At 44.6% G+C, this 25954-nt stretch overlaps 1 protein-coding gene and 1 long non-coding RNA gene across 2 annotated transcripts in view; both read left to right on the top strand.

Annotated features, from left to right (window-relative positions):
- The window catches only part of tecta (tectorin alpha), a gene marked incomplete at its 3' end in the record, with an annotated part of 71832 nt that overhangs the window by 22122 nt on the left and 23756 nt on the right, over positions 1-25954 (top strand). The window contains exons 11-22 of the mRNA XM_080436132.1: positions 14987-15217; positions 17278-17342; positions 17489-17628; positions 17758-18045; positions 18219-18356; positions 18508-18673; positions 19356-19768; positions 20344-20914; positions 21442-22049; positions 22143-22713; positions 22897-23531; positions 24504-25152. Coding sequence (XP_080292258.1) covers positions 14987-15217; positions 17278-17342; positions 17489-17628; positions 17758-18045; positions 18219-18356; positions 18508-18673; positions 19356-19768; positions 20344-20914; positions 21442-22049; positions 22143-22713; positions 22897-23531; positions 24504-25152 — 4475 coding nt within the window. The remainder of the gene's footprint in view (positions 1-14986; positions 15218-17277; positions 17343-17488; positions 17629-17757; positions 18046-18218; positions 18357-18507; positions 18674-19355; positions 19769-20343; positions 20915-21441; positions 22050-22142; positions 22714-22896; positions 23532-24503; positions 25153-25954) is intronic.
- On the top strand, positions 56-4555 carry LOC308089775. The gene is made up of 2 exons (XR_013933556.1): positions 56-2118; positions 2774-4555. It is a non-coding gene; the product is annotated as an uncharacterized lncRNA (long non-coding RNA).

A 25954-nucleotide genomic window follows, 5' to 3' on the forward strand; every position in this document is an offset into this window, starting at 1 on the left:
TATTTTCAAATAGCCTATGTATAAAATAGGGCTAAAGTGGTTAATGTATGTTTCATTATATCATAGTTTATATCTGAAAAGTAACTAGTAACTAAAGTTTTCAAGTAATTGTAGTGGAGTAAAAGTACAATATTTGCCTCTGAGATGTAGTGGAGTAGAAGTAAAAGTATTGGAAATTGGAAATACTCAAGTAAAGTACAAATACCTCAAAATTGTACTTAAGTACAGTACTTAAGTAAATGTACTTAGTTACTTTCCACCACTGCGTATTGTTTTGTTTTTGGACTAGTAGTTTAAAACGTTTTTTTTTCTTTCCCAACCATGATCGTAAAGATGTTTGTTTCACAGGTCCGTCACCTTTTTACTAATTTGTATTGTATATTCAGTATGCACAAACACTTTAATATAGAGTCTTTTATTAGCGACATTTTACGTTTTCAATGCATGAGTGTTGGCGCTGGTGAAGCGCCACGCCACGACCACGACCCCCAGTCTCGTTTCCACGCAAAGCGTGAATCCCGAGATGACCTCAGAGCTGAGATGGGGGAGCGCGGAGTGTCGTGGACAATAGGACTTGTGCATATAGAGCACATGGTCACCGCTAATCACAACTGGGAGGGGGATAAGGAGCTCTTGGCGGAGAGATAAGACCTAAGCCTGAGGTGAGGCGGGCTCCGGGGGACAGAGAGAAAAAAAGAAGGGGTGTCGAATGCTCAAGTTACGTCAGGTTTTTCTCGCTGTTCATCCCGTGAATGGAGTAGCTCTCTCTCTCTCTCTCTCTGCGGAGGCGGTTAACCCATTCAATCCGGCAACGCATATATGTGTCATTTTAGATTTTTTTGATATAACCATTATTTTATGCTTTGGGCTATTCAAAAATAGCAGATCTACAAGCTCAAGCTTGTAGATCTGCTACAAATCTTTGAATATGTTTTTTTAAAGCAAAATTATTTTACTCAAATCTTTGCTTCTGGGGATGCTATGTCTTCTAAATCCATTTTATAATTTTTTTTTAAACGTATGTTGCTATAATATCAGTGGTTCTCAATTTTTTCCATGCTCAAATGATATGTATTTGTCCGCGGACCCCCATCTCGAAATATGTTGTTCCAGGGACCCCCAGAAGCAAACATTTGTGAAATGTATATTATGTTCAAAGATTTGCGCACATTTTCACAATTTTTCAAAAATAGCAGATCTACAAGCTCATAGCACGGCATGAGCTTGTAGATCTGCCATTTTTGACCAGCCAAAGACATCTAAAATGACAGAGCTGCGTTCCCGGTCTAAATGGGTTAAGTAGAGGCAGCCTCTATGGTAACCACACACCGGCCACTGTGTCACGGACACTTCCCCTGCATTTAGGTTACAATGGGTTCACCCAGCAGGCCGTGGTCCTCTACCCAGCCCCCCTTAGGCTCTACGTTACATCCATCTAACTCACCCAACACCTCCTTCTGCTGTTTCACAGGACCTGGGGGGGTCAGAAACGTTCCTGTTCGCTCACACTGTTCAATTATAAAGTGTTTAAAATCAAAAGATCAGCCGTCATCGGCTCAGAGATGTGAGAATGGCCAACAGGATGGCAGAATGGATCAATAGCTTAACGGACAGACGTGCATGTCTTGAATCTGAATTTCCCAGAGATCAATAAGGAACTTTGAAAAGGGCTGTATTGCGAATCGACCGCAACACTTTTGGATTAATCTGTAGTTCGTCAGATGACGTGTGAATGAAAATGCAAGTATCACACTTGTCTGATATGATCAGCCATTGACATGGAACTCAGAACTAGCTTGCTAAACATAGACCTGTAGACTTATGACTTGGATTTGAGCTGGACTTAAGTTGCAAAAATCAGGACTTAAAGCGTGCTCTGACAGACTTGAGACTTTGAGACCTGACTTGGACTTGCACCGAGGTGGATTTAAGACATTTCTCTGTGTGCAATTAATTCTCCTGAAAATAATGGTGTTAGGACTTTGTTTGTGTCATGAGTACATCCCCATGGAACGCAAAAAACTATCTACCTTGTTTATTCGGAACAAGGTAGAGTTCCTTTTACCACGTGTAAAGGCATCAACCTGTATATCAACACTGCTGGGGGGCTCTGGGCCAGTTGCACCACCTCACACTAAGTTCAAACTTAGCCTAGTTATAGCTTAAACACATTCAATCCGGGAAAGTATCTCTGTCATTTTTAGATTTCTTTGGCTATTCAAAAATAGCAGATATACAAGCTCAAGCTATGAGCTCGTAGATCTGCTATTTTTCTTTTAATCGTGAAAATGAGTGCAAATCTTATTTTTTAAATATATATATTTTTAAAGATTTGCACAAATTTTCACATAAAAAACAAAAAATAGCAGATCTACAAGCTCATAGCGCGGCACTGCTATGAGCTTGTATATCTGCTATTTTTGAATAGCCAAAGAAATCTAAAAATGACACAGATACTTTCCCGGTTAAATGGCTTTCTTAACCCATTGATACCTGGAACGCACCAGTGTCACTTTAGATGTCTTTGGCTATTCAAAAATAGCAGATATACAAGCTCATAGCGCGGCACCGAGTGCCGCGCTACGAGCTTGTAGATCTGCTATTTTTGAAAAATCGTGAAAATTATTTTTTTATATTTTTTTCCGAAAAATTGTTAGGATTTAGATTTTTTTTAAAGAATCGCCTCAGGCCTTAATGGGTTAAAAGCCATTTAAGCTATAACTAGGCTAAGTTTGAACTTAGTGTGAGGTGGTGCAACTGGCCCCTGGGGTAGAGCGCTCACTCCGCTGGGGGCTCTGGCTGGGCCAGAGCACTCCACCATCCTCTCAGTCTCAGGCTCTGGCTGAACAGCTTGCACCTGTCCTGGAGGAGGCTGGATGTACGGGCCATGTCGTGGTCTTCTCCAGGGTGGAGGTGGGCCGCACGCCGGCCAGGGCCCACCGGGGGGGGGGGGTTTCCTGACCCGTCCAATGGTCAGGCAGCGTACGGACCACGGGGCAAAGCCACAGCCAATGGCTCCCAGTTCTCACCCCTGACCCGGAGGCTGCGTGATCTCCCCTAAACCATAGATATAGAAACCTAGATACCTCATTTAACTCTGCAGTTCTTTGGAGCGACCTGTATCGCGGCCGCCATTTTGGAAAAGGCAAGCTTCCTGACTACTGGCCAATCACAGCACATCTTTTCCCGGGACTTGGCAGAATCTAGCTGTATAAAGATACGTCGTAGTTTTATACAACTAGATTATTCTGCCAAGTCTCGGAAAAGACGCGTAGCCAGGAAGCTTGCCTTTGCCAAAATGGTGCCCGAGATACATACGCCTCAGAGCCGGAGGAGGCGTCTACCTTTATGTGTCTATGCCCCAAACGGCTTTATCTTGAAGGCTGTGGAGTTTTATCAATAAGTGTTTCGCTCGTCATCCCACTGTTGGTCTCAGCGAGGGGCTCTCTTGCCCATTTGTTGGTTGCTGCAGTGGGACTCGCTGCTGTCACACGGGTTCACTCCGACAGTTTCTGCTGGTTGAGTTCTAAAATCTTGTTCGGTCTCTTTCGGGCATTGGTCAAGGGTGAGGTCAAGGGATAAAAGGGATACAATGTATTGACTTAAAAACAGCTCAAATCCTACTGAACTACTATTGAATAAATCAATCTGCGCCCTTCAATTGGATGAAATTTCAATGTAGCAGAGCCTAATTAGCTTGTTCTCGTCTGAGTGTGTATATGACTTGTCTATGATGCTCATTTAGAAGCACGGCTGAACCCGTCTTGCTAATAGATTACCAGTCTTTAACAGCGTCATCATTGCCAAAGATAGGTCTTGAAATACCCTCAGGCTGTGCCTTACATTATTTTTAAAACGTGTGTAAAAAATGAACTAAAGTAGCCCTCTCCTACTCAAACAGTGGATGGCGCATCCACACAAACTTGTTTTTTTGTAAGTAACTGGATCCATTCTTTATTAACTCTCAGGTGCTTTAACACATGATTTGATTTGATTTTATGCTTGTATTAAAGTTAGCAGTGCATTTTGATGATGGGATGCGAGATGGCAGATGGGTTATCATGCATTACTTAGGAATGCATTTTTGGGAATTATTCTGTTATGATATGAGGGATTTAAGCTGTCGCAAATATTTAAAATTGGAATTGTATGTCATATTGGTCTGATCTTGTTTTGTGTGTGTTGTAAAAAAACAAAAGGAACATTTATTTTGCATGTCATTCTTAGGTATTGGAAGCATACATTTACTTTTACAGATTTAAAATGAAATCCTGTTCAAATTTGGAGATGGTGTGGTCTTGATGACTGCGTGCTTGGAAGCACTGTATAAAACCGCTTTGATTCGATGTATAATGTATATCACTGTTTAAGGCTATATCTGGTACAAATGTACATTGGAGCTTTTGATCTTTTTATGTGTTTTATTTCCTGAAATAAGCTATGAAATATGTAAAACATGGAGCAGGCTTAATGTTGTCAACCTCTGAATGTAAATCATTTACACAGGACTGTTCTGCTGATTGATTATGCATTAAATGCAGCCTGTTGCCGTCAACTGATAGCTGAGAAGTAAATTTTTCTTTCTGAATTGAAAAACTGACCATGGCTAAGGGCAACATTCCTTGTGTGCATACGCCAGTGTAACATTTATGTGAAAAATATTCTGACTGTCTAATATATATGAAGACAAATATTCATATCAGGGATCCAACACAACAAAAGGGACAAAAATTAAACACAAGCTCACAATTGTGTTGCATTGCGACAAATGAGCTTGTAGATGTAACATACATGTTAACAGTGGGATTTTAAAAGCATGTACTAACATAATAAACATCTAGATATTTGTACTCAGAAGTCAAATATGGTCCAAAAGTCTCTAAAGGTAGAGTTGTGATATTTTTTGGCTAAAAGAAAACCTTTGTTTTTGTTCAAATGTTTAAGCTCTATAATTCCGATAGTAATCATTGATATAGTGTTCGTTCAGTAACGCCTCAGTGGTCACCCCGTCTCTCCAGTTCTTCAATAAATAGAAAATAAATGTTCAGGTGGGTTGTTAATTTCAGCCAATCATGCGAGAGTACCCATTTGGAGCTGGAGAGACAGAGAGACCCCTGTCACTGAACAAACATTCTATAGCAATGACTGCTATTAGAATATAGAGCTATTTAACACTTAATTTAACAAATATCACTTACTGCAACTTTAAGTCTGTAAAAGTATGTTATTTCTTAATGGAAAATGTGTAGGAACCCTCACATATATGCCCAAGGGTCATTGAGGGGGTTCCAGGGGTTTCCCAGCCAAATGATGGATAGTTAGGAACCAAATTGTCCGTTCAGGGTCTGTAACTCCACACACCATTTGGTTCCATTTTCTACAATAAATGAATACTGAAGATGATATAGTGTAGATTGGGGTGCTAGCTAAATTGTATCAAATGTGGTTTTGTGGCCTAATGCATTTCAACATGGGGGTCGTTGAACTTGCGAAATCACTGACCTATTCTGTGATGAAAACATGAATCCAAAACTATATTGGCATTAGATAAAAAATAAATGGTCTATACGTTGTCTTCCTGAAATTCGGCACCCGCAATAGGGTGCCGGAAGTGACCATTGGCCCGGAGGTACGGCCTGAGCCACAAGAGAGGCTTCGAGTTGCTGGCTGTCTGTACGCATGGATAGCCTTCACAGCTCCGTTTCATTGGCTGAGTGCTTGGCTGTAGAGAAGACTGCATTCTGCAGATCTATTCCCTCTTTGGCATACATGTGCGTTTTTTTACCAAGTTGCGAAGACTCCATTCCATATGTGTCAGGTGGTGTTGTGTTTCCAAGGGGCATTCCCTCTATGCTCCCCTCCTCCAATTCCCAGCAGCATGGCTCTAATCCTGAGCAGGGTATCTATATCTCCCCACCCACAGACCCACATACACATCGCCACTATCGGATGCAGACCCCCTTCTCAAGGTTTAAGGTGTTTTGTGGAGCCCAGGCAGCAGCTATTAGGGGTTCAAGCTAGACTACAGAGGTACAGTACTCTTCGCGTCTTAAATAGGAGAGCATGGACTTGGGTTCAAGGTGACACAAGTTCAGGTGCAGCCTGGGCGACACCTAACTGACAGACTTGAAAGATTTCATCTATGGTGTTGAGACTCACTTGCCAGACTGTTGTGGAGTTACAGCATGCAACGCAGCACGCTTTACAGCAACAGTGGTTCTCAAACGTTTTCATGTCATTGGCCCTTCAATGTATTTTGTGCCAGGAACCACAAGATTTGAGTTGTTAAAATTTGTCAAAGTATTCAACATTTTGTGAGCTTGTAGATCTGCTATTTTCCAAATACCCAAAGTATAAAATAGTGGTTCAACTGATATTGATGCTATATTATCTCATATATAGCATGAGACCCCTGGGGGTCCCCAGACCCCACTTTGAGCACCACTGCTTTACAGCATATCTAGAACACCTCTCTAGTTTGAGAGGGACTGTACTTGAGATCATGTGATCATGCACTGAAGCTCCCTCTAGCTGACTCTAATCAATCACAGCTGATTAGTCTACACTTTGTTTGTTTTGAAGTGGTTTTGCCCCCTGAATGCAAATACAAATCCAGTCATGTTTGTAAACAAGAAACCCTTCTATAAAATAGGGCTTACATGCATGGTTAATTGGCTCGGTGCTGAAAGTGAATGTCACACTGTGTCGTTTTCAAGTTCAGATTCAGGACTTGTTTCTATAATAAAATAGTTTACAGTCTGCTTTTACTCCAACATAGCAGCTGTTCTTTTTACTTAATGTCCTTCCCTGTAGAGTGTAATTCACTCTTGTAAAGCCTTGCCCCCATCGACTCATATCTGTGTGTGTGTGTGTGTGTGTGTGTGTGTGTGTGTGTGTGTGTGTGTGTGTGTGTGTGTGTGTGTGTGTGTGTGTGTGTGTGTGTGTTTTTGTGGTGCACAGGTAAGCACATGCTCACATTCATGCTTACACAAGCCTTATTTTAATTTGGGATGCATCTGTGCTGTTACCTATTGTATACTGTTTTGTGTTGATCTGTGAAGCACTCTGTGACAAAACTCAGGGATGGTTAAGACTCAAGAAGGCCCATTGCCTCACTTCAGCTAGAGGGAACTTGTATTGTAGGCTGAGGCTAACCTATTTAGAAATATATAATGTATGTAATTATATTTACATGTATATATATGTGTATATAAATTGTCGCTGGGCCTCCAGGCCCAGGTTGTCTGGCTATTGGCCTGGTACATAATCTGCCCATGACAAAACAGACGGTTCAAGCCTGAAGGGCTAGAATTGTTTTTGTGTGTTATCTTATTTAGTTTTGAAGACATGAACCAATGAACTTCAACAGGGTGTGGCTCAGCACTTAAATAGACCAAAGTCAACAACTGCTGGGCAAAACTTGCAGCATGTGAAAATACCCTGAAGGTTTCCTTCAAACTGACAGCTAAGGGTCGCTACAGCTGCAAAAAAAATCTAAGTAAATCATTACAAAAATTACAGTATATGTTGAACTGTTGAACCATGTGTGTACAATTATTTTCAAATCGCCCAATCAGTTCTGCCATCATTCCCAAACACCTGCATGAGCATGATGAAAATGTGACAGTTTGTCCAAACATCCCCAAACTAGGTTGATTAAGCTGTGGAAATGTGTCCCTAAATTGGAATTGAACAGTAGGGGGGAAAGGGACATCACCAGGCAGAGATTTGGCAGTAATTTAATACGTTTATGTCCAATCATCATAAAACCTCTAAATGATCTTTAGTGCAGGTGTCGGAAACTGTCAAAGGTCTACACCCTTCACAGCTTTAAACTTTGAACAGTCCGTGTTGGCTTGGATCCCTTAGTTCATTGGGGACAGAAGTATTGGAACTTTTCTGAGTTAGTCAACATAAAAAGCGTTTCCCTAAAATGAGACAAATTGCTTAGGATTGGGATTGCTTAAAGGACCATACTGATGGTCTGGCATGTTTAGCCTATATTGACCACAACTTGCCATTACTGCAGAGTCCGACCATTTTCCAAAGCATACTGTGGTTTGTTTGATTTTTGAGGAAGCCTGTTGGATTCTGTTAATTTCAGTGCTGTGTTAAAATCAACCTGCAGAGACTTGAAATGTGCTTGAGATAGGCAGTGTTTATCAAAGTTAAGTTATCATCGTATTCATGCATTTTAATGCATGGATTGATTTGAAAATATTGATTTATGAACAACATTTAAATGTCCATGACTGTGCAACATTTAACCAACATTAACCCAATTATAAGTTCGATATGGTTTTTAATAACTTTGAAGAAAATGTAAACAACTGTGACATCTAATAATACTACCATTAATGGGAATGTTATCATATGGCCAGTATGGTCCTTTTAACTGTTCTTTGCTTCTTAAAGTTAGTGTCACAAGCCAATTTCCTCCTAAATAATGATCATTGTGTATTATTGTTATACTATCCAAATTAGTTTCCCTCCTAAAACTGAACTTTTAAGTGTTAAAAATCGATATTTCTGTGGATACAATCAACAGCTCATTACCACAGAAGCATATTGTTGCCATGTCAGCAGATACGTATCACGTTATAACCTGCTACGTATCTGGTTAAAACCAGATTTGTATCTTATTTTTTATCTTGTTAAAATCCCAAAACACCACATATACAAGGTGACAATGCCTCAGAAGCTACAGTAAGTGGTGTCAGCTTGTAGATCTGATCTTTATGGTGAGAGTACTAAGGGGTATAATGTAGTGTTAAACTATGCAAAATGATTCACACATGCATTCAATTGACCAAGGAGTGGGAATGGATTCATCATCAGCTTACGATGGGAAAGCAAAAATAGACAAGCAAGACAACTGACACACATTTTAACCGCTTCAGGTGATCTTTAATACTGTCAAGTCTTAAAGGGGAATTTTGGACCACGGTTTTCTTACCTTGTCTATGATGTTATATCTTAGGATGAATGGTACCGTAGAAAAAAAAAACCTCCACCACGGGTCCGCCACAGCTTAAAACGTGTGCCAATAGGCCTTGCGCTAGATCGCGTATTTTAATAGCTTTTTTTTTTTTTTTTTGATCTGACGTTCATAGTGACACTATGCAACCCCCAAAAAAAAAAAAAAAACTAAATCTCGCTTGAGATTGAGATCTCGAAATTTCAATCTCGTCTAGCCAGACCTCCGTTTCTTTTTTTCTTTTTTTTCTGGTTGCAGTGTTCTGTCACTATGAACGTCAGATATCACCAAATTTAGTTTTTTTTTACATTAAAATATGCGATCTAGCGCAAGGCCTATTGGCGCACGTTTTAAGCTGTGGCGGACCGGGATGGAGTTATGACATTTTTCGACTGTAACATTCATCCTAACATATCATAACATCATAGAAAAGGTAAGAAAACCGTGGTCCAAAATTCCCCTTTAAGACAAATGAAAAACAGAAAAAGTATCAAAATCATGGCACTGCATCTTTAAGATCTGCAGGTTCACCCGTTGAATAAGGCTGTCTGGGAGCCAGCAAAGTGGCTTCAAGTCGCTTCAAGTCAAAGTGGCTTCAAGTCAGTCCACGCCCCCTCAGTATTTCCTATTGCCCCCCAATTAAAAATTCCTGTATCCGGCCCTGGTCCAGTGTATGCCACAAAAGACCGACCATTGCAGCATCTTTGATGTAAACTGCTAAGCGACACTGAGCTTGAAGATGACCACTTATGCAAAGTGAGTGAGGTTGGGAGATGAACATGCTGTGGAGGGTGGAGTGGTGCGGTGGGTGGCTAGACTGGGTGTCATTCGCTAACGCCTCCCCCGCATCCGCACGACCCCGTCTGAGTAGCAGGTATACTGATCTGCCCCATTGCATTATGAAGTGGGACCGAGGGCAGGGAAGCCTGAACGGGTTCTTTTGTGTGCTGGGGTGAAGGAAGTCATTGGGGTCTAATGTGGTTTGGGTTACCTGGAGGAGATTTTCACAATGTGAGCAAGAAAAGGAGGAGAGGAGAGGGCAGGGCAAGGCCAACTGCATGGGCACAGAGGGGAAAGGTTTGAGAGGTTGAATTAAGAGTGGCCGCTCCGGGGATTAGGTGACTGCCGAACTGAGCTCACCTGGAAACCAGTCCAGATTCTTCTTTGTCAAGGTCAGGCTTGATGGATTCCCCAGAACCTACGAGGCTGGATACCCTGAACCCCTGTTCCCACACAGTGCCTCCAGTGCAGCTGAAGCTGTTGATGTAATGCTGGCGTTGCAGTATACCGTGAAAACATCAGTCAGTATCAGACATGTTTTTTCTTAATTTCTTTATTTAGTTATTTATTATTATTATTATTTATTAAATGTTCCCCTTTGGGGGAAATGCATAAATTCCTATGCAGATTTGGTCAAATAAAAGGAATAAGTGCATTCTTTCCAATAGTATACTGCGTCTGTCATATTTCGCTTTGCTAAGTGTGCCCTATTTATATCATTTGATCATGTTGAATGCCAATTTCTGTTATTTGTATGCATCATGGTTTCCTGGTTCATAATCTGCATTACCTGCTGACTCCTTTTAATTAAAATACTCAGAAATGCCAACAGTTTGAAATAAAACTTTGTGCAAAGCAGATATTATGATTGGTAAACACTACACAGCTGAAGGTAATAGCATTAAATGTGGGTGTGTTTTATTTTGCTGTACTGTGTGTGCATGGACAGTTCCTATACAGTTAACTCACCGGAAATAGCTATAGTGTCACGTACACTGGCACATGACACCTTGAAATCAAGACTGCACACACAAACAGTTTGCACATATATGCATGGATAATATTTAGAAATAGGACCCATGTGCAGCAGCACCTCCAACCTCTTCAAAAGTGTGCTATGACCAATGCATACTTTGCTGTTCTTATTTGCTGCTATGTTATTATATCTTTGATGTTGTTTTGTATATTTTCAGGAATAAAACAATCTTTAATCTTGGTGACCTGACCTGTGGAGTTGCCAACACAGTCCTGGCTAGTGTGTTTAGTGACCATTTGCAAACCCTGGCTGCCCTGAAACTACTGTGTGAAAATGGTCTGTGACCACGGCCACGTCACTCTGACTCTAATCTCTCAAGAACAGATTCTGCTCTGCGTTTGAATCTGTCGGGGGGGTTCGTCATATCGCGTACGCACTGGCCTACAAGTGGGCGTGCCTTCAGATCAGGTGCTTTACCCAATCAAATGTAGTGGGTGGGATTTACGTGTCTGCCGATCCTTCCCCACTAGAAACAAACCGAAACTCATTTAACAATAGCGTCCTCGGAGCAGACAAAACCACGGAAAGATATTCACATTTTAACTTGCTCTTTCATCATAGAAACAAGTGGGCTTATAACCAAAACGATCCATGTTCTCTGGGAGAAGTGGTGTTAGTGTTCCGTGTAGAAATATTGTTAGTGGGAATGAAAACATAGTCGCACCACCGGAAGTGAAAGGCTGAAGGCAGACCAAAACCCCGGTTTCCTTGCGCACGTGTGCTACGTTGACTTCCTCCCAGAGCTAAGTGAGATAGTAAAACAGCAGAGGGCGCTGTTTTTCCTTTTCATTTGGCGATGGGTTCCCAGATTGCTCTGACTCAAACATAACCATAAACAAACCCGATATGCCCATATATAGGGCCTATATATATGGGCATATCGGGTTTGTTATATTATAGGCATACTGTATATGGAGATCTGGTTGTCCAGACCCGCCGCTCCGACCAATATGTCCATATATGGAATGGATATCCAGTTGTCCAGAACCGCTGATCCAAACAATATGCTCATATATGGGCATGCCAATATACAGGGAATGGGTATATACTAATGACAACTCTAGTGAACCATTATAACCATTATTTATAATGTGGTAAGATTATTGTTATAAAGCATTATGATTATGTACGAGTTATAACTATAATAATACAGTGTTATAAGCAGTGTATAATGCATTATATGTTTACTACCATTGCATCACTATTTTTTTATTTTGTATATATATATTTATTTTTTAGTTTATATATTCTCCAGTCATTAAAATGTTACAGAAGTTAACATAATAATTAGTCAATATTGGCTTAACATCACTGAGTTGTTGAATAGAGATGGACATTTGAATTGCTAATGCATTAAAACGCATTGATAACGTGACTTTGACAGAAAATAATGACATAACAATGACTTACCTCAAGTAAGTTTCAGTCTTTGCATGTTGATTTTCATACCATACTGAAATGAATGGGAGAAAAAATGCTGAAGCTTAACATGCCAGAATGGTCACCCTGTATGCACAAATGAGATGGTGTATTACTAGACCACTTTGGCTAGTGCATCAAGAAAGTTCCACTTGAATAGTTCAGAAAAAACTTTTTTCTCCCTGTGGTAAAGACAGACACTGCCTTTCCCACTTTACCTTTATAGCCTCACATGTTCCATTATTTTTAACATATGCATTTATCATACTACTCATTTCATATTCATTTCATTTATACAAACACAGAGACAATTGTTTGTTTAAAACATAACCACTTTATTTTATCTCAACAGTTTAAAGCTTCTCACCACACCAAACAAACGCCCATACTTGCCATGTCCTCTTCCTGGTCTGAGGATCTGAAAAGAGTAACACATGACCACAGTGCTCCTTATATGGAGGGTAGGGGAATTGGGACATACCATTTGACAGGGGAGTGTGGGATTTTTCTGTATAAGGTATATATATTATGATTGAAAAGAGGTGTGTTGTTAAACATGATTAATACTTACCTTTTGATTGATTTGAAGGATTTCTGTAAAGTTTGGAAAATGTTTTCTTTGTTTGAGTTCACTTGTATTTTAGGTGAATGTGTTGAGGTCACGTGTCTTTTGACATGGTTGAGGCCACTAGGTGGAGGCCATACAGGTAGATGATATGAGTCAGTCTAGTCTCAGGCCTGAGGGGAAAAAGTCATGGGCACAATGCTGCTGTTAAAGCTCTGCCCTTTATCTCAGTCTGACAGAGTCAGTTAAGTCTCTGGACTGTTACTTGTTTGAAGCATGTAAGTTTATTGTTTTTTTTTTTTTTTAATTACTTTTTTTGGAAACTATTTTTGAACATCATTTTTTGTGCACCTTAAGAAAAATAAATCCGGATTACTGCAACATTTGGTTTGTCATTCTGTCTACCAAGCCCTCATAAGAAAGAACTCTTTTACACTCCCAATTTAGTCATCGTGCCATTTAACCCTCCCCACACATTTCTGTGTTGCCATTGCTGTTGTATCCTACTGGCTCACCTGCCAGTGAGGAACCCCGACCGGGAGAATGTAGCGCCTCCATCTTACTCCCGTTCAACACCCCTCACTGACAGGCACCGCCCTAGCCCGCAGGAGCCCCTAGCACAGTGACAAAGATCGCCCTCCCTGCCAAACAACCCCCCCCCCCCCAAATCACAGGCAGTTTTATTCATAATATAGACGCAGTGGATTTGAACCCCCAGACTTTGTGATGGTGAACAGGTGTGACACCAAAGCAACCAGGGACAAGGGTCGCAAATCAGTTTAAACTTGGAAAACCGTTCTCTCAAATTACTGTCCTCATTCCTAGTGAGTGAGCCCAATGGACGAGAAAGAGAGAGAGAGAGTGTGTGTGTGTGTGTGCGTGTGCGTGTGAGAGAGAGAGAGAGAGAGAGAGAGAGAGAGAGAGAGAGAAGAGAGATGGACTGCTATCTTCCCTATCGTGTTCTCATCACCCAAAGAATTGTCTGTGAGTGTGGATGAGGGAGGAGGGGTTCAACTGAGGAAACGCAGTAATGCATCTTTCCCACTTCTTTATTCTATATATTTCCCGAAACACACCATCTGTTATGCAGGACGACCCTTGCCCAGGTACGTCCTATGTGACTGTTGTTTTGTTTTTTTCAGGTCCACCTCTTTTGTGTTTTGCTCTCTTTCACAAGTTGGTTAAAGGTATGTGTGCATTTACACAACAAGACATGGGTGGTATAAAAGAACCCTCCACAGAGAGCCTCTGCACTCGTTAATGGGAGCCCGGGGTCTGCCCTCCGTCCAGTAGCCTTTCACACGTCTTGCCCTTCCCCTCTTCTCCAGTTACGTCCACTGTCCCCCTGGAACAAAGACCCAACTGACTCCCATCTCCTTCCCAGACCCATATCAGCCTGGAATCACCTGAGATTTGCCCTGGGTATCACACCACAATCTATGGAAATGAAGTTTCTTGTATGTCCTTGTAAATGAGGCTGTTCCTAATTAAAAAAAAGAGAAAGTGTTCAGTTGTGACCTAAGTGACTCATGTTAATTCCGTAACCCTACCTACCTCTGCGCTTGAAAAGCAGGTGGTTTTAGTGTGTATGTGTGTCACTGTTTTTTTTGTCCATAAATGCCCCAGAGTGAGACTGTACTACTTTAGGTTGGTCAGGTGCTTCGGTGAGTGTTTAAGGCTGTGCCCGGGAAAGACTCTATCACAGCAACAATCAAACGGCCTAATCCAAACGGTTGACATTTGTATCTGAAATGCTCTTTGTCCACAACATTGTGCTTCCAATACTTGAAATGAATACAGGTCTTATTTTGATATCATCCATGACTTTGGTGTTTTCTCTCCCTCACCTTCCAGGATCTTTCTCTTGTTCCTTCTGCTTCTTACATATTCTTCTTACATTCCTCTGTTTCCACTCCCACCCTCTCCCACCCTCTCCCCCCCTCACACAGTCATACTCTCAAAATCTCCCTCCCCTCCCATCCCTTCTACTCCTCTACCTACAGTACTTCCCCTTCTCCAAACGCTGATCTCAGATTAACTTGAACACTATCCCTGGTAAAGTTTGCACCTGTTTCTTACGGCAGGTTCGCTCCAGAGCTTCGGCCGAGGCGTTTCACCCCCTCGTTTTGTCTGTATTTTCTCTCTTTTTGTTAACTGAACCACTTCGGTCCCCTTTATTTCATAAGCGGTCACGTGCCTGTGCTGCCAGGCTTTGGCTGCCCTGTGGACCTCTGTTATCGCTGGCGATCGCTCCGAGGTTTTGGGACGAGAAGTTCTCCGTCGCCCTCTGTCTCTTGGACAACCAGTCCCCCCCACCCCCTTCTCCTCCCATCAGTTCAGTGACTGCCGCCCCCATCCACCCACCCACCCTCTGCTTTCTCTCTGCCCCCACCGCCAGTGGATGGTTCTGGATGGAACACTGCTCTGTGGAGGCAGCCCGGTGAGAGCGGTGAGGTGCTAGATGTCCATCTTCTGAAGGCAGGTGAGTGCAACATCTCTCCATCTCCAACTCCATCTGCTTTTATCACTAGCTGTCACTGCCGACATAGAATAGATATTTCTCCCACTATTACTGTCTTTCTTTGATACAAGTAGGTGAATCAATGCATGAACACAGGGTAGATAGTTCTTGAGTGTAATCAAAATATTTAGGTAACATTTTCATAAAATTGGACGTACATTTTACTGGTGAATCTGTGGGTGCAGATACTTTCTGTTTGTCTTTGCTTTATCTGTTCTTTTGTCACTCTACTAGAACAGTGATTAGTGCTATAATCAGATATATTTTCAGTGATGTATTCTATAATCTAAGGCAACAGAGATTACAGTTGGCTGGTATCTATATGCTGAATAGATGTGTTTGGGACATTAAGATTCATTTCCATGTCCCAAGTCAAGCGTGATTGGTATTTACATTGTTGAATTGCCAGTGGATGCTGCAGTGAATGGATTATGTTTGGGCTGAGGCCACTGCCCTCTCGATCTATGTATGTCCCGGAGTGTGACCCCAGAGGGGAAAAAAGTGTTCAGGGTGCTTGTTCAGCTTTTTACATGAAGCCCCATGAGATTTATCTAAATTGCCATGTTGACAATGCATAGAGTACATGTCTGTCAGATAAGATGTGGGGGTGGGCGGGGACGGGGACGGGGACGGGGACGGGGGGCTGCAGGAGTCAAGATAGCAATTGTGGCAATCTCTCTGTTGCTATAGTAGGATGACAGCGCGATGACAATACAACGCTCCTCTTTCACCAGGGTCCACTAACCCTGGCACACCTGAGCACAATTTACCATCACACTGAATGCTATTCACACGCCGCACAGAAGACATGGACATTTGAGAGAGGAGATTCCAATTTACCTTGTATCAACAGTGCTATAATGTTACACATCAAGCTTCTGATCTGACTGGATCCTTATCGCGCTCTTTCTTTAGGCTATTTGTGTAGGAATGTTATAGAATTCAGTTCATTTCAAAGCATATTCATATGCATTTTGCAATTATTAAACCTTTACATTAAATGATAATAATAATCATTAATATTTTGTAAGTTCAGGTGTGGTTCAGGCCTGCGTTTTAGAATGAAACTTGTCAAAGCACTAAATAGGTTGACCCTGAGCGCTGTAATTACACCAAAGCACTCAACTGTCACAGGCGCTTAACTGTAAAAGGTCAAGTTGACATGTGACACGTCAAGTGTGTTAAACTGGAAAGTTGAAACGTTTCGATTCATGTCCCACTTTTCTGTCACCGCTGACATTTCGTTCTGTTCGATTAAACACGGCAAGCTCCGAACGCTATTGCGGTGACCGTCAACCCGCCAACTTGGCCGCATGCGACGGTTTGGCAAAGGAATGTCTGCCGGGCTAGGCACAGAACGGTCCAAAGGGCCACCGCAAAGACCTCGGCAATTCAAACCTACTCACTTAAAGCCATTAGTGCCCTTGTGTTTATGCTCCTCTTCCTTTCGCCAACAAGGCATGGATGGCTCCCAAACTGAAGTGGTAATTAGGTCCTAAGCAGCTCCCGTCCTCAGACACAGAGACGCTGGAGTCGTGTGGGTCAGCTGGGTAGGCTGCCGGGAACCGTGGCACAGAGAGGCCCCTAGACCACTGTGTCCACTCACATGGGATCGTAAGGCGAATGTGATCCTGACACATTGTTCTGGCATGCATAATAGGGCCTTTTCAGCGCTTCTCAGGGGAGACCTGGGAGCCTGATCTTAAAGAAGTTACGTGACGTTGGCTTGATGGCTCACCCTCCTCTGTACTTTTTGTCCAGCACACTCGCACGTATGAGAAGCCACTCGATGACTCACATATGTCCTTTTGACGCAAAACGAATTAAGCCGTATATGGTTTTCAATGGAACTTTAGCTGTTCTGATTGATCGCGGCAGTGTGACTCGGAATGCGAGGAAGTGACATCACGGCTAGCCCAAAAGCTTGGGTCACTCTCTCTCATATCATGAACTCCTTTTCTCCTCTCCCTGGTTTTCAGGATGGTCAGGCCAGGCAGTCCACTTATCCTGTTGCACCTCCTCAGCATCTTCACCCAGACAGCAAGTAGTAAGTAAATTAGTAAATGTCCCATATATCACTGGCACTTAATTACAAGCATGTTCTTTCACAAGCCAGTTCCTTATCATTGTATGCCCAGTGGATGCTGCTATTAGCTCTATCTTAAAAACTGCCACCTCCCCCTCATTTAGCTAGCACTGAGGAGGTCCTCTACCCTTATGGACCTGCCGCCAGGGATCTGGAAACCCCCAAGATGGATGATGGGAGTTCTCCTGAAATCCTCATCCAAATTTCATTCATCTACTTCAACAGTCCCTACCGCTCTATCTTTGTAAGGCCTGATTCAACCCATCACATTATCCATAATTACCTTTTTGATGGGAAGCAGCTTCCCCTGACCTCTCTACTTGCGGTAGTAAAAGGTGAAAGCACAGCTCTCTCTCTCTCTTTCTGTTCACAGGTCAACAACAATGGCGTCATCTCCTTCAATGTGCAGGTGAGCCAGTTCACACCGGAGGCCTTCCCTCTGAGCGACAGCAGGTCGTTCATTTCGCCACTATGGGCAGATGTGCACAATGGCATCCGGGGAGACGTGTACTACCGTGAGAGCACTGAACCGGAGATGCTAGAGCGAGCTTCGCAAGATATCCGCAGATACTTCAGGAACATGCCCAACTTCACAGCCACGTGGCTTTTTATTGCAACATGGCACCAGGTCACTTTCTACGGAGGCAGCCAGACAACTCCGGTAAAGTACAGATGTAGACCCTTACGGGTCCATTTGGGTGAAGTTTTACACTCATTGTTAGATTAATACTGAGGTTTTTACTGTGTGATGTAATTACTGAACAGTGGGGCTTAACATAATCTAAAAGAGTGTTGCTACTTTGCTGAAGCTATCTTTATTCATCATGTCAAAAGGTAAACACGTTCCAGTCAGTCCTCATCACAGACGGTGTGGCGTTCTACTCCATGTTCAACTACGGAGAAATCACATGGAGCACAGGGACTGCCAGCGGAGGAGATCCCTTAACCGGCCTGGGAGGAACGACGGCGCAGGTATTCTAAGGACACCCCGAGGTCACATCCCACTTAACGTACATCACATGACTTGACATTGTCATTGCTTGTCATTTGTCTTCTACCAATGTGGAAATTGCACACGATAAACGTTTTCCTCTTAATGTTACCCTCACAACCACCTTTTCAGTCAGGTTTCAATGGAGGAGATATCGGACACTTCTTCAACCTGCCCGGATCGCGGTCCAATGACATGGTGAACATTGAACAGACAACAAACGTGAATCTCCCTGGCCGTTGGTTGTTCCGCGTAGATACTGATCTGATCGACCCCGCCAATGGCTGCAGTTACAATGGTAAATTGGAAAAACGTGTGTGTGTGTGTGTGTGTGTGTGGGGTGGATAGGGTGGTGGTGGGGTTTGTACGTGGCAAAATGTATGACTTTTTTTTTTTTTTTTGCCTCGTTTGTAAAGCATTTTCTGTAACAAGTAAACATATAAATATTGAGCTATAGCCACTGTTACGTACAGTAGCAGTCAGTCAGCTGACAAACTCATTCAAACAGCCATACGTACATATATTATCGAGTGACCAGGTAAAGTTTCAGTGTCGTACCCAAAGACAGAAGTCGTTTGGGGTCATAACCACTGACGTAACTTTATAAATGGTCTCTCTAAACACCAGACCACCCTGCCCCCACAATAAAGCCAGGGCACATTATAAATATAGAATTTAACACAATTCCATGAGTATGGATTTAACCAGGAATTTGTTTATGGCGTCAGATCAGTGGTTCTCAATGTGGGGACCCAGGGAGTCTGTAACTCCAAGAGTGTACGGGTCCAATTGGTTCCATCAGAGTTAAAATAGCACTGATGAGTGTACAGGGTAGATTAGGCAAAGATAAAAGGTCATATGAAATGGGGGGTCCATTACCCTAATACATATCAAACTGGGGGTCAACCTTGACCTTTTGAGAATCACTGGTGTAGATCTAAAGCCCTGTACATCCATGTCTTCCTTCCATCCTTTCTCAGGGCGTTATTACAGACGTGGGGAAGTCTTCTGGCTGTCCGACCAGTGTTCCCAGCGATGCCGGTGTCTGGACATGAACAACGAGGTGCTCTGCCAGGAGGCGCCGTGCGGGCAGCACGAGACGTGTGAGCAGCACGAGGGGGGCTTCTACTGTCAGCCGACGCGCACCAGCACCTGCGTGGTCTTCGGCGACCCTCACTACCACACCTTCGACGGCTTCCTCTACCACTTCCAGGGCACCTGCTCCTACCTGCTGGCGAGGCCCTGCTTCGAGGTGGCGGGGTTGCCCTTCTTCAGCGTCGAGGCCAAGAACGAGAACCGCGGGGTCGCCGCCGTGTCGTGGCTCCGAGACGTCACAGTGGAAGTGTACGGTCACACTGTCACGCTGCCCAAGGGCAGCCTGGGTGCTGTCCAGGTGTGTGTGTGTGTGTGTGTGTGCGAGTGCATGTGCCACTGTGCCAGTGCATGTGTGGGTGTGTGTGTTTTGTCTGAGGCTAATCTCGCAAACCGCTGAACCGATCAGCACCAAATATCTTACAATCTTTAATATTATAATGGAAGTGAATGGCGCTCAGGTCGAGTGAAACCTTGCCCAAATATGGAGTCACACGTCATAGATACGCCATAGATGACTGACGGCATAGACTGACCATGTGAAGTCTGAGATGGGAGCCACGCCTTGTCTAACCCTGAATCTTCTCATTCTGCTGTGAGGAGGATGTTAAAACCTGACGTAAAACCTCCGCCAGCCTCTACAATGCGAGGTAGACTGGCATACTTCTACTAGAACCTTTGGGAGCGAGCTCTGGAGGCAACATATTAGGGAATCAGATTTATGTCAGGTTTTCACGTCCTTTTCACAACCAAACCGTATGACTTGGAAGGACGTTTTCATATCTGCTTTCAAACGTTTCCCCCTCATGGTCCTCTTAAATGTGCATGTTTGCTAAACACTGCGTTTCTGAATTTCCCACTTGTTTCTCTCGCCAGGTGGATGGTCTGATTAAAACCTTGCCAGTCCAGCTCCAGCTCGGCGCCGTCAGGGTGTACCAGTCCGGAGTTGCCATAGCGTTAGAAACCGACTTTGGGCTGCTGGTGACATACGACGGACAACACTATGCATCCATCTCCTTACCCAGTTCCTACTTCAACAACACCTGTGGTCTCTGCGGTAACTATAACGACGACCCCGCCGATGACCCCGTACTGCCCGATGGGTCGATGGCGGAGAGCGTGGTGGAGCTAGGGGGGAGTTGGCGTGTGGAGGACGCGGACTGGAGGTGTACGGACGGCTGCGCCTCAAACTGTAGCGTCTGCGAACCTGCCCTGGAGGCCTTTTACTTTCGTCCTGACTACTGCGGCCTCATAAACAAAACCGACGGGCCTTTCAGGGACTGCAGGGCGGTGGTGGACCCCACGGCCTTCGTCTACAGCTGTGTGTACGACATGTGTAGCCACAGGGACAACATCACGACACTCTGCCAGGCCATCCAGGCGTACGCACTGGCCTGCCAGGCCCTGGGCGTCACCATACGGCCCTGGAGATCTCGCACCTTCTGCGGTGAGTTATCAATGTGATTATTGATTATACTGTCCGGCAGAAACCAGCTAACTCCATTTTGACGCTTTTGCATTTTTTTCCATAAATCAGGGCCATTGAACACCCTTTACGTCTGTGTGTTGTGTCAAACCAATGAAAAGCATTAAAAAGCACTTCTGACAAAACCAGCTAACTTCATTGCATCCTCAAACTTTCTGCTAAACCAGCTAACTCCACCGGAGTTAGCTGGTTTTGCTGACTCCAGGCTCCACCCCCTCAGGCTCCACCTCCAACCTCATTGTGAGCATGGAGTTCCATTCAGCTGTTCTTATCAATGATGAACAAAACCTCCACTTTTTTTCATTTCCTGAAAAATGAACATTTTGGAGTTAGCTGGTTTCTGCCGGACAGCAGAGATCATATAATACAGATTATTTCTCTTTTTTGTTGGATTCAGTTTGAATGCTACAGTTGATATCTACTCTTAAACTAGTTTGGCTGTTGTTTATGGGATCTCATATCATTTCCGTTTCTCTCATTTTGCTCAGCCATGCCGTGCTTAGAGTTCAGCCGCTATGAGGTGTGCACGAGTGCCTGCCCCGCCTCCTGCTCAGACCTCACCTCTCAGCTGTACTGTGCCCACCCTTGCACTGAGGGATGCCAATGTAACGCGGGTTATGTCCTGAGTGGCAGCCGCTGTGTACGGCGTGAAAACTGTGGGTGTGAATATAATGGCCTCTATTACCCCCGTAATGCCACTTTCTGGGTGGGCGCTAATGGCGAAGGAGACGATTGTACCCTCCGCTGCGTCTGTGGGTCTAATGGCGAGGTATCCTGCTTCAACGACTCCTGTAAGGGTGGATCGGTGTGCATGGCAGAGGATGGAATGCTGGGTTGCTACCCTCGCAGAGAGGGACTGTGTGCCGTCACGCAGAACCTAGTGACGGCAAACTTTGATGGCGGCTCCATGCCTTTCACTGAAGACAGCTCCTACTTTCTGGTCAAGTTGTGCGGACGAGTGCCAGTCAACGGGTCAGCCGTGGAGGTGAAAATGAGCCGGCGGACAGCGAGCAGGGGTCCCTTGTGGAAGAGGACTGTTGTGGTTCGGGTGGCTAATCTAGAGGCTCAAATCGGAGGCTTTTTTGACATTGTCAAGGTTAGTGTTTTGGGGCGAAAAATCTTTACATTGTGGGGTCTTCTGGATTCCAGTTGCTAATCTATCAAAACCAAATTCTTTTTTGCATTGTAGTTGAATGATGAAGCTGTGGTGTTGCCGTATGTTCACCCACTGGAGATAATGATGATCTACAGAGCTCCAGGCAATGCCACGGTGGTGGAGGTCAAGAATCTGCTTCGTGTCCGCTACACACGCCAGGGACTTCTCAACATCTCCATCTCCACCATCTACTACAACGTCACCTGCGGCTTGTGCGGCGTCTTCAACGGCAACGCCACCGATGACCTCCGACTGCCCAACGGCCGCCAGGCGGAGTCCACCGAGCAGTTCATGGAGGGATGGAAATCCCTTGCTGATGACCTCACGTGCAACGGCGACTGCGATGAACTCTATCGCATGTGCACGGACCTTCGAGTGTACCAGAGCCCCTGGTTGTGTGGCATCATCAATGACCCGGGGAACAGTACCTTCCTGGATTGTCACACAGCAGTCAACCCCTCACCGTTCTTCAGAAATTGCCTATATAACATGTGCGTGAAGCAGGGCAACCGTTCAGCCCTGTGCTCTTCCCTGGAAAATTACGCCACTGCCTGCCAGGACGCTGAAGTGGGCCTGTCTTCCTGGAGGACTGCCACCAACTGCCGTGAGTAGATACACACTCCGCAATTACGTATACTCTGATGGGATACATTTATGTTTCATTTTAAATTAAACTTCAGTGAAACATCAGCAAATGAAACAGTTGTCTCATTTAGGATTAACAATGCTGGCTTCTGTTGGTCTTTCCCTCTTAAGTCTCAGTTTCATTTCCTCGTCTTTACTGCAGCCCTGCCCTGTCCGGAGAACAGCCACTTTGATGAGTGCACCACCGCCTGCCCGCTGACCTGCACCAACCTGGACGACCCCGTGGAACCGTGCCTGCTGCCCTGCCAGGAGGGCTGCCAGTGCGAGGAGGGCTTTGCCCTGAAAGACGGTTTATGCGTGGCGCGCAGCGACTGCGGCTGCATTAGCCACGGGCGGCACCTGGCCACCAACCAAACGTTCTGGACCGACTGGGAGTGCCAGGAACGCTGCTACTGCAACGGCTCCGACAACAGCGTCTACTGCACGCTCGCGTCCTGCCCACCCGAGGACTACTGCCAGGAGAGAGAGGGTCTCTACATCTGCCAGCCGCGCACCGAGACACTCTGCGTGGCGGCCGGTTACGGACACTTCCTGCCTATTGATGGCATACCGTTTGAACTGCACAGCTCCTGCCCTCTGAGGATGGCCACTAGCAGGTGTGACGACGAGGAGAACGGGGATCATAGGACGATCACAGGGTCCTCAGTCCCTCAGTTCAATCTGGCCGTCCGTAACGAGGACAGAGACACGGGCCAGGCGATATGGGTGAGGGGCTTCGTTTTGGAGGTCTATGGTTATGAGATCGAAGTGTCGCGGAGCTACAAGAACACCGTTACGGTGAGTCGTGATTTTAGAATACTTTCATGTCTTGTCATGAGACGTTACACGTGCCCTAATAGCGCTTATTTCTCTGGCTGAATGGTGAAGGTCAGCGTTTATGCATGTGCGAGGGGGAGTTATTTCTAATCAAGCCGATAGAATAACCAGGCGGAGGGTGAATTCCTCTTTGATTGGCTTAAGGCGTATCTGATTTCAATGGGCATCTTTTAACAGGCTGGATTTGGCTCAGACCAAACCCTGACCCTGAGCGACATTTGGAATGGGTTCACAAACTGACTCAAAGATCTGAGGCGAGCCAGAAGACACACATACACACGCGCGCGCACACACACACACACACACACACACACACACACACACACACACACACACACACACACACACACACACACACACACACACACACAATTCAATCCAATTCACATGGGAACACACACACACATACAACCACACACACACACACACACACACACACACACACACACACACACACACACACACACATACGCACACACACACACACACACACACACACACACACACACACACACACACACACACACACACACACACACACACACACACACACACACACACACACACACACACCTCCCCTCTATTTATCCATACAGACAGACAGATTATACATTATAAGACACACAGATGAATGAAAGTATCCAAACACAGACACACACTTAAGGTCATAAATTAACCACACACACACACACACACACACACACACACACACACACACACACACACACACACACACACACACACACACACACACACACACACACACACACACACACACACACACACACACACACAGATGTACGTGCACAGTCACACATCTACACATTCTTCTGAAACATTTCAATCATATAATGCAGGTGAATGCGAATAGTCCATTGAATCAGAAATCAGAATAATTCAAAGCATGCATTAACCTCTCTCTGCCTACTGTAGGTGAATAAGGAGCGTCTGTACGTCCCCCTGAAGCTGGCTCTCGGGAAAGTCAACATCACCACCATGGGCATGCAACTGATTCTGGAGACAGACTTTGGCCTGAAGGTGGCCTTCGACTGGAACACGCTGCTCTTGCTCACCTTGACCCGTAACCTCTCCGATATCTCCTGCGGCCTCTGCCAGGGCATGCCCTTGACACCTCCCTCCCTCACGACCACCGACTGGGGCATGGTCTGGGCAGAGAGGGAGACCTTCTGCCAGGTGGGCTGCGGAGACGCCTGCCCACGCTGCGGCCTGGGAGAGAGGAACTCCGCCTCCGCCACTATCGACAACGGCAACATGATCGGGGGCGATGATAACGCCCTCAACGAGCAACCAACCATCTTGCGCTTTCACATCGGGGATGGGCTGTACGTGTATGTTGAGCCGGAGGCGGTGAGGCTGTGTGGACTGATCGTGGATCGGGGAGGCATTTTTTCGCGCTGCCACAGTAAGGTGCCACCGGCGTTCTTCTATCAGAGTTGCCTGCAGGACACCTGTCTGGACATGGGCGCGCGGGACACCACCTGCAACTGGCTGCAGATATATGCCGGTACTTGCCAGACACAAGGGGTGCCCATTATTGGCTGGCGGACCGACACGCCTTGTGGTGAGCACACGTTTGGGCTCGGCCTAATGTGAGGATGTAGAACTACGGTACTATTGGTGTTCATTCACTCACAGTCCACTGCTGTAATAAAGGAAAATGGGGGATACATAAATATGATCATATTTGTGGTGTGCTGGTAGCTGACCAGACCATTGACCAAATTATCATAGCGTCCACGGTTCAAATCCGACTGACCAAATGTTGAGCACTCAGTTTCCTGTTGCTCTACTACGTATACAGTATAAATAAAAATAAAAACCTGCCTAATATACTGTATATACATGCTAATATTAAATATGACATATATCTGCTGTCGGGCAGAAACCAGATGTCCAAAATATATTTTTTTCAGGAAAAAAAAAAAAGTAAACATATTTTTAGAACAACACAATACTGCATCATCGGTTGGTATGGTGACGTTATATTTTGTCAGATACTTGAACATGTCCTTATATTATCATCACACCCAAATACAGCTCAGGAGGTTTTTGACCATTAATGTGGAGATGACTGACTTTGTTGTCAGTTGGAGTTAGGTGGTTTGACAGATAGTTTGAGGATCCAATGGAGTTAGGAGGTTTTGTCTGAAGCGCTTTTCATTGGTTCAGTATTTGTAAAAACCCACACACAGACGTAAAGGGTGTTCAATAGCACTGATTTATATATTTTTTTTTTATTGAAAAATTGAGATAGCTGGTTTCTGCCCGACAGCGACGATTGAACATATTCTATGCCAAAGCAGAATGAAGCAGAATGAAGCAGAATGTTGCGACGCCCAACTCTTTAAGATAATTGATGCTAC

The sequence above is a fragment of the Gymnoscopelus braueri genome (assembly GCF_963280865.1).
Source record: "Gymnoscopelus braueri genome assembly, chromosome: 8".
NCBI classification, from domain to species: domain Eukaryota; kingdom Metazoa; phylum Chordata; class Actinopteri; order Myctophiformes; family Myctophidae; genus Gymnoscopelus; species Gymnoscopelus braueri.